Genomic DNA, 17,841 nt, shown 5'->3' on the forward strand with positions numbered 1-17,841 from the left:
CACACACACACACACACACACACACACACACACACACACAGTGTCTGGGGACTTCTGTACATAACCTACAGGTGGGCGTCATCTTCCAGAAGGTTTGATTTAGTACTTGTCCAGCAACAGTCTCCCGGGCTTCATCTTAGCGTGGGGATAACCACTACCAGACTGAACAGCACCCCCAGAGCTCTCCTCACGCTTAATGCATGAGGAAGGTTCTGGAGCACCATGACCTGTCAGTCCATCCACGGTAGTCGGGATTTGGCTCGTCCACAATACATATATACATATATTGAAACAATGGCAATGGACCGTACAGTTGTTTTTGCCTTCTCCAACTCTTTGAGGCTGGGGGTGTTGACCTGCTCCTGGGGGGATGGTCGTCCGGGGCGACGACACGGCATAGGGCGGGAGCTGTCCACGGGAGGGAAAACCCTAAACTAGTGATACGCAAAATGACCCAGATATTTCATTCATTTCTTATTGCGGTTGGTTGAACTAGGGGTTGTGCTCCTGCTGTTTGACTGAATTGGTCAGGCTGATGTAAAAACACACATGGGATGAGATGCATGGGAATGGGCAGTGGGTTAAGATTCTGTCAATCAATACATTCTCCCACATTCTGCATGAATAATTCCCTCTGATATGTCTCCTCCTGTTCGGAGGAACAGGAAGAGACAGTCTCTCAGTCGCACTCCTCTGGCATGGCTGATTCACTGCAGAGAAATGAGAGCAGCAGGCTGGGTCAGTTTGATCCTACCTCTGCTCTGCTCTCCTTCCTGTGTTCCCCCTGGGTCATTCTGGATGACAGCTCCTGGGAAGGTGGCCGCGATGGAAAGGAGCGTTTCCCAAGCCAACGTGATTGGTTCAAATATTCTGGTGCTGCGTGTATTACCAGATGCGTCGGCAGGGCTTGAAACTTTTTTCCTCCTGTAAAGTGTGTGTGTGTGTGTGCGCACCTCTCCCTGGGGCTCCATCATACTCTGATACTATGTAGGTATTGGGAGTCTGCAGGTGCACCAGATGTTTCCCCGCTGACATCATCAGTGTCTGAGCTGAGCCCCAGGCTTTTCTCAACACAGTTGTTTTAACTGGGTGCGTTGACACACACGTGTGTGTGTGTGTGTGTGTGATCTGGCCTGTGAGTGACTCACACTCCACACTGAGCCCAATCCCCCTGGCTGAAACTCACAGATGTTTATCTGTGTTATTTTGAGGTAACTGTGTTTGTGAAGGAGGGGAAGGGTTACAGTTATCTTGGACTACCTATTTGTAGCCCTGTATGTATGCTGTACTGTATGCTGCAGATAGTCTTAAATGGCCAGACTGTCAAGAGATCTGTTTTTCTACAAGTCTCTGTGAGCCTTGAGTTTACAATGTCCAGTCTTATCAGAGTTGAAGGCTATCTTATCTGAGGGGGAACGAGACCAGACCAGACCTGAGGTACAGCCAACCAGTCAGAGGGCATAGGATACACTTTTGTATGACACAAAGAGAAATGTACGTGTACTGTCCCAATGGTGACATGGATCCCTTTAAATATATTGCAGTATCAGCCGTTCACTTAGAACCTTCTTGTTAATCTTTCAGTATTTCACAGTAGTTTATTTCATCCTGTAGGATTCCTCTCTCTCTCCGTCCTCCCTCCCTTCCCTCTCCTCCTCCCATCCTCGTTCCTTCCCCCAGTTCTGAGCTTCAGATCTGTTATGTGTCTTCAGAAACAGGACACGGGTGAACACACCTCCACACGCTCGCCAGCAACGGCAGATATATTTCCCATGGGACATGTAAATCCAGTCTCTTATTTCTGCTAGGTTCCGTGAGTCCGGGTTTCTAAGGCCCAGAGAGACAACTCTTTCTCTCTCTCTCCCTCTCTCTCTCTCTCTGCTCTCCCTTTTGATCCCTCTCACTCACTGTTCTTTCTCTCTCCCTCCAATGGCTCCTCTTGCCCTCTCTCCACTTTCTTCACCCTCTTTCCCTATGATCTCCCTCCCTCTTTTTTTACATTCGGTGTAAACATCCATTTCTGCGAGGCATCCCTAGGAGCCTGGAAGCCCGAGACGGCAGGTCACTGACAGGGCCATGCCGTCGTGTGTTTATGAAGCGATGACCCACCGTGACACGACACTTAGAAACGAGACATCTTCCAGACCCAATCAGTGTGACTGAGTGTGCAACCGGATGGAGGGGAAGGGGCGATGAGGCGAAGGGATGGAAAACACGCCGGGCTTTAAACGGGACTGTTTTTCTTCAACAGTTGACGTGTGTTGACGATTGTCCAGTTCAAAAATGTGTGTGTGTGTGTGTGTGTGTGGGGGGGGGGGGGGCGGTTGAGTTAATCCTTTTGACAGTTAGGTCGTTTTAGTTGACCATGGTTGCCATGTTCTGTGACTTTCATTCAGCGGGAATCTAATGCGGAGCTCAGTGACAAGCACATGGTGTTTGTCTCCAGATCAGCAGGCGTGTAATTACAACTTCACACCTCTACAACTGACTGTGTGTGTGTGTAAGGCATGTGTGTCTGCCTGTGTCATGTTCTGTGCTGCAGCTGGGAGACAGGATGTCTCTGCTCATCCTTGGCAGCACCACACCAGTGCTCACACATAATGACAGGCTGCACCACCAGGCATTAAGGCCTATGATGTCATCCCCAACCAGGTGACTCACAGAGAGCACCTTCACGCACGCCACTGCCTAGCGATGGGGTCAAACATAATTATGATAAGGACTGTTGTCATGGGTATGGAATGCATCAAGATCAAAGGGATGTGTTTCCACAATGCGCACAGATACACACACACACACGCACACACCCCTGTGTGTGTTGGACTTGTAGTACTGAACCCAGCAGCAGACAGTCTCCCCCCCACACCCCCCCGCCCTTAGCACTCTGTCTCTCAACGCCGCACGGCTGCAGTGACAGACACCAGTCCTCACCTCCTCAGTCCCTATGGAGACTCTGGGATGAATGTTAAGTGTGTGTGTGTGGGGGGGGGGGGAAGAGAACAGCACAGTAAAGGTCTTGCATGGAGGGAGAGGGGGAGGGGGGAGGGGCGAGGGGCAGAGAAAGGTTCAGCGTGTATCCCGTCAGCCACTAGGGGCAGTGTGAGCGAGATGATTCCGTTTCAGAATGTGGTCGTGTGAATGTGGCCTGTTCACAGGCAGGTTTTGTGTGTGTAGTCTGATGAGCTCATCTGGGAGAGCCGTCCAAACCTGCCAGCTGTAATAAACACACCTACCTGTCTGGCCACCTCCTCTCCTCACACACATGCTACAGAATCCCACACACACACACACACACACACACACACATACATTTTTGAACTGGACAATCGTCAATACACGTCAACACACCAACCTTTGTGCTATAGATGCTTACACATATGCTTGCTCTAAATGCACACACAAGCCCTGTATATGCACACATGCTGTAGAAACACATACACAAAACTGATGCAATGCTGGTGTATTGAGGTTTCTGTTGGGCTCAACATTGGGTTGTCTCCAATCAAAGAGCTAAAAGAGCACATTGTCATTCAAATTATTCATTGGTTGAGAATTTCCAATTCCAGTCATGCAGTCCTTCCCATGGGGTGCATTTGTGTGAGAAGTAGAGGTGTAAAAAAACAGTCACACACTGCAGTCTTCCTGACTCTGTGTCAAAGAGAGAGGAACTCTTGAGCTTGTCCATAAATCTTTGTCTTTTTTCCTCCCCAAAGCACTTCTTTTTGGCTGCCCCGGGGATGGCTAAAGCATTTAGCATAATGATACGATTACTCACCGACTCTCATGGCAACGCAGCACAGCTGATTTCTCTCCCTCCTTCCTTCTCTCTCTATCTCTCTCTTTCTTTCTCCATATTTTGTGTCTCTTTCTCTTTCTCACTCACCGCTGAGAAATGAGTGGAATTTCTCATCCATCTGAGACAGTAATTTTGTCTTTTGTTTCCTTTCTCTCATTCCTTCCTTCCCTTCCCCTCTCTCTGACTACACCTCTCTGGCGTCCTACTCCTGTCACTGGGCCAAGGGAATAGTGCGCACATGGAATTTCCTCTCTGTCTCTCTCCTTCTCTCTGTCCTCCTGTCTGTCTCTCTCCTTCTCTCTCCATTCCTGTCTCTTTCATCTCTCTCAACCCCCACCCCACCCATTCCCTCCTTCTGTCTCTGCGGGACAGTCCAATCTGTTAGCTTAGCCATAGGGCTAATATCTTGACTATAAGCTGATTAGCTGCTGCTGAGCTAGTTTTTAGCCTTTTAGCCTAGTAGTAGTTAGCGTTTAGTTAGCCCTGGAGCTGAAGGAGGTGTGTGGACGGGCTGAGCTCCATCCAGGCACGACTCGCTGTTTCTATTCTGCTGAGAGAGACGCACGCAACAACCGCTGCAGCAGGTCGTACGAAGAGCAGCTCCCTCCCTCTCCACTTCTTTCTCTCTCCTCTTCAGACTCTCCCTCTCTTTCTCTCTGATGCAGCCTGACTCTCTCTCTCCCTCCCTCCCTCCCTCCCTCCCTCCTGTTTCTCTCCCCACTTCTGGAGTGCAGCCTGTCCCGGGGCAACTGACTGACTGCGTGTGTTCCTGCATCACCTTGCAGTCAGCTTGCCTGCCTGTGGCGGACTGCCCTTTTACCTTTTTGTCTCTTTCTCTTTCTCGCTCACTGTCTCTCCACTTTGTCCCGTACCTTTTCCTATTTCTCCATCTGTCCCGCTCGTTACCCCTCTCACCCCTCTTGGACTGGCAAAATGTATCGGAACCCGTGGATCTCCAACTACCTGAGCCATGTCAAGTTCTGCGGCCAAGGTAAGAGGGAGGCAGGGGAGGAGTGGCCCAATCTGCGCCCTGCAGACTCACACTCTCTCTCTTTCTCTCGGGTCCCTCTGGCTTTCTCTCCCTCATCTGCTCCCATTTTCATCTGTCCTTGTGCTCCGGCTGCAGCCTCCAAGGACACGGAGCTGAGATAAGGGGCTGCGTGCTGCAGGACGGGGGGCTATTTCTGTCTCGCTAGTACAGTGGGAGGGAGTTGGGCAGGGTGCCTGTGATTTGATCATTTCTTTTCTTTTTTTGTACCAGCATCTTAGTTGTATAGCTCATTTTGTGAGAGGCGATACATACAGGAAAGGACTTCCTGTGTGTGCGTGTGTTTTGTTTCTGAGAATGTGTGTGTGATTGACTCTTGAGTTTGACTTTCTGTGTCTCTCGGTAGGCTCTTCTGCAGGGGAATCTACACTGAGTATGTGTGTGGTTCTCACTCTCACCATTGTCAGTAATGTTTCCAGAGTGTGGAGTGAGTGTTGAGGGCCTGGCTCTGAACGCTTGGGCTGCCTGGAAAATTCACAACAGGTGTTAGTGTTATTGGTCCCCATGCCCAGTATGAGTTCCCAGCCTGTGTGTGTGTGTGTGGGGGGGGGGGGGGCGGAGACAGTAAGGCAGAACAAGGTTTTTTGAGAGGTTTAGGTTATCATTCAAACAGGCATAGCTAACGACCAGACCAACCCTAAAGCCTTAATGGAAGCATAGATGGAGGAAGGAGCTGATGTTGTTCGATTGGCATTGGCATTAGCATAAGGACATGGGATAATGGGCTTAGTGTAGTGTTCTAAGCCCTGTGTTTTTCTGGTGTGTGTGTTTCTGTGTGTGTGTGTGTGTGTGTGTGTGTGGGGTGGGGCAGATAATCCCAAATTTGACTTGGACATATGCTATCTGAACTAACCCCACTTTGTGGTGTGTGTACCAACTATGATCCCCCGATGTAGTCCAGAACCTACAAGTCTCTCTCGAATATTGAATTCCATTAAACTGTCTCTATGCCTGACCTCTGGCCTGAATGAATTCCCTCCCCCTCACCACCCAAACCCACACGCGTGTGCTCCACACCCTTTCTTCCTGCGCCAGGCTGTATCCTCCTGTGTCTGCAAGGGGTCACAGGCAGCATAGTGGAAGGCTAGAGGAGGCATCTGGGATCATTGGGCCAGAGTTTTCCCTTCAGACTCCCAGCCCTGAGAAACAATCCCATCTGAGGAGATGAGTGAATAAGATGTCCGGATCACCACCTGGAGGAACAGGTTCTGGCGATGTGCCTCGACTTGTTCTGTCAACTGAAAAACTTGACTGTACCTCAGAACAGGAGTTACGTCTACTTCTGTCGCGGTGGTGTTTTCATATCTATTTGCAGTGTTAACCCAATTGGAAAAATAGTGTTTTTATCTCCACATCGAGAAGGAATGGATTTGTGTAGAAGTATGTCATGTTATCACTTTCCTAATCATTTCTAGGGTGATGTTATTGTATCAGCTGGCACGCTGAACGCAATAACACAAGGCCTCTCCAGCGTGAGTCATGTTTTTGCCAGTCATTCTTCCCAGCTGAAATAACAGGCGCTATGACCAAAAGAGATCCATGTGCAGGGCCTTTACTCCAAATAAGCCTTCCTTTTTGCCCTATAATATTTTGCTTAAGTGTGGGGGGGTTAGGTGGGGTCAGCCGGGATTGGAAACATCAATCCAAACATCCCTAATAAGTACTAACAGCACTAAAATGTCCAAGCAGTTGGTGTTGGGTTTTGGGGCGGGGGGGATGGAGAAAGTGGTGTGTCATGTGGCCCTGGGGTGAACTTGAGAAGGGGATGGTCTTTGCAACAAGTGGAACCACATGTGTCTGTTGCAGAGTTCCCTGCTCCCCTCAGACGGGGGGCCTGAGCCCAGCCACATGTTTGTGGTTCTGGGTCCGTTTCCCTGCAAAGCCCTTTAGGCACGTTATTAAAGGGCTTCTTTACACCTCTGCTGGTGCAGTCATGAGGGTGTGTCAACCCCAGAGCATGGTCACTGTCTGCTTCACTGTCTCGGTTTTGTTTACCCACAAAATTGTAATAATTAAAATAACAAGCACAGACTCTGATCATTAAAAGATAACAGCTATTGTTTTATGTGTATGAAATCCGATCGCAATGGGAGATCTGCAACAACAACACCCGTCCTGTAATTCTGAGATTTACTGATGTTTACTTGTGGCCTATGTCACAACAGCTCAAATATGCGCTGCTGCTAACAATTTAGTTCTCTAATGAATACAATATGACATTGGATTGGTGGTCTGAAAAAGGTCCAGTCACCTAGGAGACTGAATGTACTGTATTTTCCCTGAATCAGTGTATGACTCTGCATTCAGCTGTAGTAGAGGTGTGTGTAGGGGGGGGGGGGGGTGCAGGCTGACTATGACTGGCCTCAGTGTCAGCGATCCAGCACAGACAACCTTGGCGTGTGATCGGACTCTAAAGTGCCATCTGTCTAAACAAGAACAGTTTATTTATTTATTTTTTCTTTTCGTAATTTTTTTTACTTCATTTTCTGTTGGACTATTTCCTCAATAACCTCTAGATGGGTTTTCACAGGCCTCTGTCCAGTTCTGGCTTCCCTGTTTGTTTGCTTGTTTCAAATTGCAAATAAATGTGGGCTATTCAAAACGTCCGGCCTCCTTCGGTTTCAGTCATCTGGATGAACTTTATGGTCCTGGTTATGGTACTAAATATCGTTTTCTCTCTCTGTCACTCTCACTTACTCTGTCTTTCTTTTATTTATTTATTTCTGTTTCTCCTTCCTCTTCCAGGACTCGGGGGTGAAACACCCATTAAACTCGGCAGATCCAGACTGTTAGCGAACAGAGCGTTAAGGTAGAGTTGGATCAAAGATTGTTCAAGATGCTTTAGACGTTACACGAGCCAAAGATTTGTGTAATATTTTATTTACAGTTGTATGATACTGTTCCTACCGTGAATAATAGAGGGACTGAACAATCTTCATATTTGTACCTGCATGTGTCCCACCCTCACAGCTTCCAGGAAGAGTTGTCATTTGACGAAAAGGACGACCCTGCCAAGAACACCAAAGATATAGATGTCAGTGTCTTGGTAAATCTCCCCAAAGGTGAGTCCGGTTTGTCAGTCTTGTGTCACATGTTGACGTGTACACAAGCACATGACTGTGTGTTGACGTTCCTAGGACCCGTGAAGGAGAGGAAGGGGGGGCAGGATGGGTGGTGAGGGATGGTCTATTGTTGTCTTGGACAGTTCAATCTTTCTGAACACTACTTTCGTCCTGGGAAGTAGATGGGAAGCTTGTAAGGCACTGGTGATGCAAGCTTAGGTTTTACTGGTGTGTGTGGGTGTGTGTGTGCGCACGTGTGTGTGTGTGTCCTGGGCCGTGGGGTCACCACCTGTTTGAAGGTCAGTGACATGTCAGCCTAAGTGATATCCACCAACCCACTAAAAGTAGATCCTAGGGATCACTGCTCTCATGTGCCATGAGTACTATGAATGGATCAGACTGAGGAAACTCAAAAGACCCTTTTATTCAAAAGCCTCAGTGTTGTTCAGCCAAATTCCCTACTCTGCATAGCAACAGGTAATGACCCCTTCCTCCCTACTCTCCCCGCGGTGCCTGGCCTCCCTTCAACCCCACTGATGGACTCTCTAAGGGACACATTTGTTTCATTCTAATCAGTCTACTCGACCATACCCCCGTCTTGAGCAGCTTGTTAAGCCGTTTCTGTTCCTCCCAGTTTGCACTCCAGAGTTCTGTGTTTGCAGTTCTCTGTGGATTCTGACAGCCAGTTGGCTCTGACACCACAACGCTGACCATTCTCATTTCGATTGGTTTGCACTGGAAACACTTTAATGGTTGACCGCTAAACCATAGACAGATAATATCATCCTGTATTTTCAGTGAAGGCCCCTCTGGGCCATTCATTATGTAGAAGGTGCCGAGTTTGTAGCTCGCTTGCTAAACGTCTCCGCTATGTGCCACTGTGTTGTGAAGGACAGGCAGCACCATCCCAGCCTCACCAAGAGGTATCTCCAGTAGCCATGACAAACCAGGCAACAGTCACCACATCACACGGACAGAGACAAATACTTCCCATGTTATGTTTCCCTACGTCCTTCTGAATGTGCCGGTTCATTAATCTCTGTCTCTCTCTCGGTCTCTCTCTCTCTCTCTCTACCCTCCCTCCCTCACCAGTTTCAGAATTGAGGAAGCGCTTTGAAGGTATCAGCACAAACTCAAGTGACTGGGAGATGAACAGGTGGGTGCGTCGGCTAATAAGAAACGTGCAGAAGTGTTTGATGATGAAAATGGGGATCCAAGGGGTTGACGCTGGCGTGTGCGTGTCGTAGGAAGGAGCGTATCGCTCGGCGTCTGGAGGGGATCGAGGGGGAGGCTCAACCCGCCCTGCTGCCCAGCTGTGGGGGCCTGCTGACCCACCGCCTGCTGGAGGAAGACACCCCTCGCTACACACGGGCCTCCGACCTCTGTGAGCCCCGCGCGGGTGAGCCCCCCCAATACACACACATCGAAACACACACACAAAAACATGGGTAACGAGGACATACACAAACAGGCTGGTTTTAGACCGTAACTGGGTCTGCAACGCGCAGAATAAAACAATATAGAGACAGAAACGATGACAAATTGATATCATTTTCATTGGAAATAATCTGACTGTATTTCTCCCCTCCCTCCACCCCTAGTCACTGTCCAGCGGTACAGCCGTGAGGATGGCCCCGACGGCATGAGGCTCCCTCCGTCCGACCACCAGCCCAGGACGCGCCACCGTCCCCACCCCCAGCCTGCGGTCAGCACGGAGCCCGCCTGCAGCTCCACCGACAGCGCCCTGGAGGCGGAGTCCAAGGCGGAGCGCATCGCCCGCTACAAGGCGGAGCGCCGCCGCCAGCTTGCCGAGCGCTACGGTATCTCCCTGGACACGGAGCCCGCGGAGCCCACGGATAACTCCTCCTCCGCCGGCGGCACGCGCCAAGCCAACGCTCGTGGGAGCAAGGGCTCCGACGGCCCCGATAGACCCGCGCACAGAGAGGCCGAGGACGGCCCCAGAGCGGGCCGCGCGGCCCCCCGCACCGACCCCGAGCCGGCGCCCGCCCGGGGGCGCCCCCGCCTGGACTCCCTCTCCGAGAGGGAGAGGGCCATGAACCTGGAGAACCAGCGCAGGGCTCAGGAGAGGAGCGTGGAGCCCCCTCCCTCCTCCTGCTCCTACATGGACGTGACCTCCTCGTCTTCCTCCGGCGCCTGGCCGCCCCCCAGGGACCAGGCCGTGGCAGGGATGCCGCCCAGCTCGCCCAAGACGGGCCGACGGCCGTCCCTCCCCTCCCCCAGGCAGGGCACGTCGCCCGGGGATCTGTTCATCGAACAGCAGGCCCACAACATCCTCAGCAGACAGGGGTAAGCAGACACAGGGTATACACACACACACACACACAATATCTTTCTTTGTCTCTCCCCTTCTCCCTCCCTCTCTCCCCTCATGGCAAGGTTATCCTTTTGGCAGCAGTTCTATTGTTTCCCACTGGCAGCCTGAGCCTGGTGGACTGAGGGGCTTCGTTCCAGGAGTGGGACCAAGTCACACAGCTGGACCTATCTGGGGCTTACACTGGGACAGATGTCCGTGTACAGTCGCTTTCCGCACTCTGGGTGTTTATGCGGCCTACAGTAGGATAGGACTTGTAGCAATGTGTTGAGGAAATGTTTACTACAAAAACAAGGGTTTGGAGCTCTTATGCAGAGCGTTTTGTTGGTAGACTCTTACCAGGTGATTGATATGTGAAATTTGCTGTTTGTGTTTTGACCTTGGGTCCACTTACCACTACAGACAAAAAAAGCACGGTCCAATCCCTCTTGTCCTGGTTCAACAGCTCCAATCTTGGCTAGCCTACTGTGCTAGCCTGCTAAAATGTTGACTCGCATAGGGGCAAAAGTTTAGGGCGCTCACATGCAGCTCTTGCAGCATATCCCACCATGCAGCCCTCTTTCTGTCTCTTTCTCCCTCCCTTCCTTTTCCTTTTTTCCTCTCTCTCTCAGGTTTCAAAACTTGGCATTGGGAACGTGTTGTGTTAAAGCGCGCTCTGTGTGACTCCAGGGTCAGAACTATTACTACACACACACGCACACGCACGCACACGCACACACAGTGCTAGGGTACAGCTGGGTATGATCAGGTCAAAACAACAGGCAAGGCTGTGTCTGTAGATAATCCTCTTTTTTTCACTTTTTTTCGCTCATTCTCTCTCACACCCATTCAATTCCTCATTCTTTGCACACCCACACCTATTGTTGTTCACTCTTATGCTCAGTTTTTCTCTGGCCTTTTCTATAGTAACGCCCTTCCTCTATCTCACCTGCACAGCCTTCAACCCGTTTTATTCTCTCTTTTTCGCTCTCACTCCCCTTTTCATTTTGCTCCACTGCAGAGAGATAGAGAGACCTTGTATACTCCTGCTTCCCTTTGTGTGAGGATCTCAGGCCTGAGGGACATCCTAATAGGACCTCTCTGGGTCCCTGATCTTTGTTCAAGCCAATAGAGGCCCGATGACTCACCTGTTGCTACCATCTGCTAACGGGAGATGGTCCTCCTTTGGATGTGTGCTTGGAGAGATAAAGCTCTCTGCAGCACAATAGCACACAACTCCATCTTGGTTTCTCCTCAGAACTGTGTGTGGCACAAGAGTAGGCTACTGTCGGTACAGCACATGCTCAATACCCTCCAGTGTTTTATCTGCATTGTACTACAGGGGTTTTATTTTGTACATTTTTGTGCCTTTCCATATTCCTGGTGACTCCATAATTCCTATGGTTATAGTATAGCCATTGAAGTAGGCCTGTCTTAACAAGCACGTATGATACTCCTGGTCATGCTGAACGTGAAGTCAGTGGTGTGTGCCTGTGTTTGTTTGTATGTGAGCTACAAGTGAGCGTGCAGTGAGCTCGCCCACGCACCACTCTGCGCTTCTCACCCACGTTTCCTCCCCCACTCCCGTGCAGCCCGGAGGTCAAACCAACTACCGATTGGTTCCTCCAGACTGACTCTGAGGGCAACACCCACTCCCTTATCAACTGGCCCTCCAGGTACCCCCCTCCCAAGGCCCCCGTCCCCCCAAACCCAATACGCGTAACATCTTCTCCTCATGCCCCAGTAACTCACCTCCCAAACCCCCCTTCCTCATTCCTGAGTGATGGTGTGTCCCATTTCACTTGTGTGTAAACCCACAAGGAAAGCATTAATGATGCTTTTTAATCTAAATTTGTACTAATAATATTTTTTTTTTGTCCATTTAAACGTCCTTTTTATGCAAACTTGTCCAGGAGAAGCTTAAGCTGCTCTTATGGCCCACAGTTGCCTGTTACTATGATGTCAATTAGACCTTATACCCTCCACGATACAAATTCCATTTTGTCCCATGGCTTTTTTATCTCAATGACTATGCTATAATGCCTGGAATTTCCTCTGCAGCACACTTTATCTTCCTCCAGCACTCTCGTCTGATTCCCTCACTTCATCTCTCTTTCTCTCCCTCTTCTCCCCTGCTGACTTGGAGGAGTGGGCAGGGGGCCGTGGGAGAAAAGTTTTTAGTCCAAGCTGTTTCCTCTTTCTCTCGCTCTATCTCTTTCTCTTGCACTCACCGCTCTCTCCCTCTCATCGATGACTCAGCAGATAGTAGCCTCCCTTAGGGCCTCCACAAACACAGAGAAGCATGAAATTAAGAGAATGAATTATGCTTGACATGCAGTTTTGTTTCACTGAGGTACTGTCGACAGCTTCTCCTAGTAAAATTCGACTCAGTTGGAATGTTGAGAGAGGCAGGGAGAAGTTCTGGTCAACATCATGGTGGTCTAAAGCAGCCTAGCTTGTAGGATGTCCTTCTCACTCACATTCATCTTATCAGTTGAGTGGAGCTAATGTTGGCGTAGCTAACACTTAGCTTGAAGGCTACAGTGTTGTTGGTTCTCCACAGTCATCGACCATGCCACCTGACTTCATGCAGACATGTTCCCCTGTGTGTTTGTTTGCGTAACACTTTATGCCCACGTTATTAATAGAGACGGATGAATCATGAAAACCATTTCTTTTCTCACAGGTTTTGTGTGATGACACATGAGCAAGGGGGGGTCTCTGTCTCTCCCTTTCTTACTCTCTGCTTTTCTTAGTCTCTCTCTCTTTTGGCTTTTCCTTCTCTCTTCCTCTGCCTTTCTGCTAACCCTTCTCTCTTTCCTTAAAGAATCCGAGTTAGGGAACGTCTTGTCAGGGAGGAAGGCCGAAAGAGGAGCCCAGAACGGGGGATAGTACCCGAGGCCCCCGTCTACCGGAGACTCCCCCACCCACAGACTTTCACACGACCCACAGCGCCCCAGGCCCAGGCTCAGGCCATCCGGTGTGGGCAAGGCGAGGGACCGGAGGGGGGTAGCTACCTGTCCATGGCCACAGGCCCCAGGGCCTTGCAGGAGCAGCAGTCCAGGGAAGGCGAGAAGGCGGAGGGGGACACCGAGAAGGCCGACCAGGGCGAAGAAGAGGGGAAGGCGGAGGAGCTCCTGAAGAGCAGGAAAGCCGTCCTGCCCTCTGAGATCCGCCGCAGGGAGAGGAGCACCGACGACCCGCGGCGTGGCAGGGCGGAGAACGAGGCAGCCGGGCCCAGGGGCCGCAACCTGGGACCGGGGATGGAAGCCGCGGGGCCCAGAGGGAGATCCAGAGCTCGGCGGGGAGTGGAGGAAGACTATGAGCCACCCAGACCCACGGAGCACGTCTCACGCCTGCAGACGGTGGAGGCCCGAGCCAGGGAGGGCCCTCAGAGGGTGGACCACCACCACAAGGCCATCTACGTCCACAAAGGCCCGGCCCCCACCCACATCCACCCCAGAGGCAGCTCCGCTTCCTCAGACCTCCCCAGTAAAGCCCTCAGTCGCTCCATGTCGGACATCTCCGTCCCCCGGGGGTCCTCCCAGAGGCAGCCAGTCCCGTCTGGGGCCAGAGAGGAGGGGCTGGTTGACAGGGACGCCCCCCAGGATGCCAGGATCTCCGTGGCCCAGCTACGCCACTCCTACCTGGAGAGCGCCTCCTCCAGCGCTGCCCCGGCCACCATGTCCACCTGCAAGCCAGACCTGTAGGTGGTACAGTACGCTGCCGTGCATTTTCTCCAAACCGGCACTGTCTGCTGTTGCCCCCCTGCTGGCATCGCTGGTAGTCCCATTAACACCGGTGCTATGCCCTAACGTCGCCATGATGCCAAACCATAATCATTGGGAACGTTCTCATGCATGGTTTCTAACGAGTAGAAACACTCACCCGTTAACCTGGCTCATTCTGCCGCGCTGTGTCAGATTCTGTTTGTTGGCTTGGCTGTTGGGGCTCTGTTTTTTTGTATGTGTTTGCTCGTCTGTGTCATTGAGTATCCAAACCCTCCTGTCCACGGAGAAGTTTGTCTCTAACCAGCAGTTTACAGTTTATAGGATCATATATCTGCCTGTCGCCTCTTTTCAAATCCAGAGGTTGGTTTGCCATCGACTAACCAAAGGAATCAAAAGCATGTGTTATACAATTCCACCTTTCGCTCCTCTGCCTTTCTCACCTTGCCATTTTCCTCTTCTCTTTCCCCCCCTCCTCCCCCACCTCTCCTTGGGGTGCCTCTGTGACCTTGTCCCCCCCCCCCCCCCCCCCCTCCACGCGCGGTGGGGCTGCAGAGAGGTGGAGAGAGAGTGGGCGGGCTGTGAGGCCCCCTGGAGGGGCGAGAGGGACCGGGGTCGCAGGCCTCGTCAGTACATCGACCCCGGGGACAATAGAAAGACCTCAGACAGGTTTAGGAGCCAGCCCATCACCTACGCTGAGCGCCAGGAAAGCGATAGGTACTGGCATGAATCTCCCACACCAGGGTGTCTGTAATGGGATCACATACACAGGTTCTCATATGCACACAGAGCCATTGAAAAATGTAACAAGGTCACAGTTAGGGGGAATGTGGATCCATACAAAGTTGGCCTCTGTCCAGTCCTGTGAGCAGCAGCCATGTGCCTTGGACAGAGGAGACACATCAATATTGAAGCCTGATTGAGACATACACGCACACACATACGTACTCCCACCATGTGACCAGATTTGCAGGAGAAGAATGGCCTATTGTTGATGGGGTCCAGCACCCGGACAACTGGCCCTGCACCCTCCTCTAATACTCTAATACCGCCTCATTCTTCAGATTAGGAACCTCCTCCACACTCTTGACTCTCCCTTTAGTGCTTTAACACAAGCCTTCATATTTCAGCTTCACGCCAGCTCTCTCTCTCTTTCTCTCTCTCTCCATCAGTTTTCTGGATCTAGCTAACCCTCTCCCCATCAGTTCTACTTCATAGATGTTCTCAACATGCTAATGGCGTTGATACGCAAGTTGTGAAAGTGTTGATCATTTCTTTTTTCCACTTTTGCTCTTCGTCCTGAAGGTCTTGCGTGAGTTCTGAGCTGAACAGTACAGAAGGTACGTTTATTTGAATCATTTGTTTTACGCGCACTCCAATGACAGTGAAAGAGAAGGATTAGCAAACTTGGAAAAGCCACAACCGGACAATGAATCCTTAGCGTGGCAAAGGAACAGATTTATAAACATTGTTGTAAAAATCCAAATAAAAACTTTGAAGGAAAAAACATTGCGTCACAACAAGACATGACTGAATCCTAAGAATGACGCATGGCTCTTTGTTAAAAGGTCTGACTTTTAAAGAGAGAGAGCAACATTTGATGTGCTGGTTTTTACGGCATCATTATTGGTGCTCACAGTAGCATTACAGAGCAGTTCTCTTCAGTGAGCTCTACTCCATCTGGTTTCTATGAACAGACACTGGAGGGAGAGGGGGAGGGAGGTGGGTGGGTGGAGAGGAGGATTATAAGAGGGAGAGGTGAGGGGGAGTGAGATGAGTGGAGAGAGGAGCTGTATTCAAAGGGAATGGTTGTGTCAAGGTCATGTGATTATATTGCTCCAGGTCCTGTCGCCATCTCCTTCCCCTGGGACATTACCCAGGAATACGCTGTCAAGCTCCCTGGTTTCTAGAACTCAGAATGAGGGTTATTTCAACAAGAAATAGTGCAGTTAAAATCCTCTAACAGCCTTGGTAGTACTTGTGTAGTGGCATAAGTTGCCTGTTTTACAATTTCAAGTGGCAAGAATCTCTTTGTTTGCAAGTTTACTACATCACTGTGTTGCGGAGGGAAAATATCTCTTCTGAAATCAATCTCTCTCTTGCCCTCTCTCTTGCCCTCTCTCTCTGTCTCTGTCTCTTTCTCTCTGTGTCTCTGTCTCTCTCTCTCTCTCACACCCCTTCTCTCTACAGATGAAGAGAAGCTAGATGAGCGATCCAAACTGAGTGTGGCAGCCAAGCGCTCTCTCTTCAGGGTATGTACGATACCTGCCTGCCTGTGTTTTCCATAGCCTTTGACCTCCCGTCCAACCACACCTGAGTTAGTGTTTGAACCCCCCCCCCCCCCCATGCAGGAGTTGGAGAAGAGCATCGATGGCGGCCCCCCGAAGGTCCGTTCACGGAACGCAGCGGTGGACAGGCGTCTGAGGAGAGGCCAGGACCGCTCCCGCACCCAGCCCGTCACAACGGAGGAGGTGGTCATCGCTGCTACGTGAGTGCTCCCAACACACACACACACTGGATTTAATTTGCTCAATTTCACTGAGCTTGCTACTTTATTGCATCGATTGAATGCGTTCATGATAGCCACAGTGAACCTCACGTTGTCACATGGTTTCATTGGGCTCTCGAGGGCACTTTTTAATATCTCTCCATTGTTCTCGTCACTCTTTGATTTCTCTCTCTCTCTCTCCCCCTCCCTCACCTGTCTGTGTGTGACTGTCTTTTGACGGGGTTGTTAGTGTGCCCGCCCCCTCCCCCCATGAGGTGACTGTACACAGTGCTGTAGCTTGGGTCCCTGGCCCCTCCCTAGTAGGCTCCACCCTGGCACCCGACAGGTACACGGCACGCTCGTGTGCATGGGTAAAAAGTGGTGGGGGGGGGGGTCGTAGATGCCACCACCCTCCTCCTCCAGTAACTAACACAAGTCACTCAAAATGCTTGTTGGAGTAGCTGGTACCAATCCCCTAATGATTAATCAAATGTTGACAAGCAGCATCATACAAACGTTGATAGTTTGGTGTTTTTTTGGTGATATTAACATATTTGAAATCCTAACTCCGTCTGTTGGACCCTCACGAGGCTGTGGGCTTTGGATGTCTGGCGCCATCTTGTGTGTGTCTAAGGAAATGTCGAGATCTTTATTGATTCTCCAGCACATTCCTCCTCCCTATGAATGTTTTCATCCCTCACTTTTTGGACGTCTGCTTGGGCATAGATCACTCCGCATGCTGCTGTGTTCCATACCATTTCAGAATACATTTGCTATGCGTTTTATTTTGTCATCATCTATCAGATGTAAGTAGGCTATGTGATGTGTTCTACTTGTGCACATGCATACTAACACACACTTGTCTGTCCGTTGCAGCAGATCGTATGTTGACCAGCTCTTGTCCTCCATCCCCCGTCTCTGTCTCTCTCTCTTTCTCCGTCTCTGTCTGTCTGTCTGTGGGGGTGTCATTCCTCCTCCCAGACTCCAGGCGTCATCGCAGCAGAGCGCGGCGGCCCGAGCAGCCCGTCAATCCCAGGATGCCTTGCAGCAGCAGCAGCAGCAGAGTCAGCAGCGTTCCCAGGAGGCCAGTCCAGAGGATGAGCCTGACCTCTCCACCCTGAGTCTTGCCCAGAAGATGGCCCTGTTCAACCGCCTGGCCCAGCCCGCCACACGGGTGACCCGCGCGCGGCCCGACACACGCCAGCGTCGCTCCAACGCCCGCTACCAGACCCAGCCAATCACCTTAGGAGACATGGAGCAGGTGGGGCTGAACCAGATGTCTGTCTGGGTGGCTAAGCTAATGCTTATTATCGGGACAAAGGCTCCTTTGTCATTGAATGGGGCAACAAATAATGTGATTATGTTGTGAGTTATTTGGTCCTTGAGTAGATTATGTTTTTTTGGTTTG

At 50.8% G+C, this 17,841-nt stretch overlaps 1 protein-coding gene across 1 annotated transcript in view; it reads left to right on the forward strand.

Moving 5' to 3' along the window:
• Positions 1–3,757: 3,757 nt before the first annotated feature.
• The window catches only part of LOC124469874 (supervillin-like), a 33,763-nt gene continuing 19,679 nt past the window's right edge, over positions 3,758–17,841 (forward strand). Inside the window, 10 exon segments of the mRNA XM_047023354.1 lie at positions 3,758–4,787; positions 7,590–7,653; positions 7,815–7,906; positions 8,999–9,062; positions 9,154–9,305; positions 9,508–10,213; positions 15,251–15,285; positions 16,136–16,197; positions 16,297–16,433; positions 17,415–17,694. Coding sequence (XP_046879310.1) covers positions 4,730–4,787; positions 7,590–7,653; positions 7,815–7,906; positions 8,999–9,062; positions 9,154–9,305; positions 9,508–10,213; positions 15,251–15,285; positions 16,136–16,197; positions 16,297–16,433; positions 17,415–17,694 — 1,650 coding nt within the window. The 5' untranslated portion in view covers positions 3,758–4,729.

This window comes from Hypomesus transpacificus, chromosome 8 (genome assembly GCF_021917145.1).
Source record: "Hypomesus transpacificus isolate Combined female chromosome 8, fHypTra1, whole genome shotgun sequence".
NCBI lineage: Eukaryota > Metazoa > Chordata > Actinopteri > Osmeriformes > Osmeridae > Hypomesus > Hypomesus transpacificus.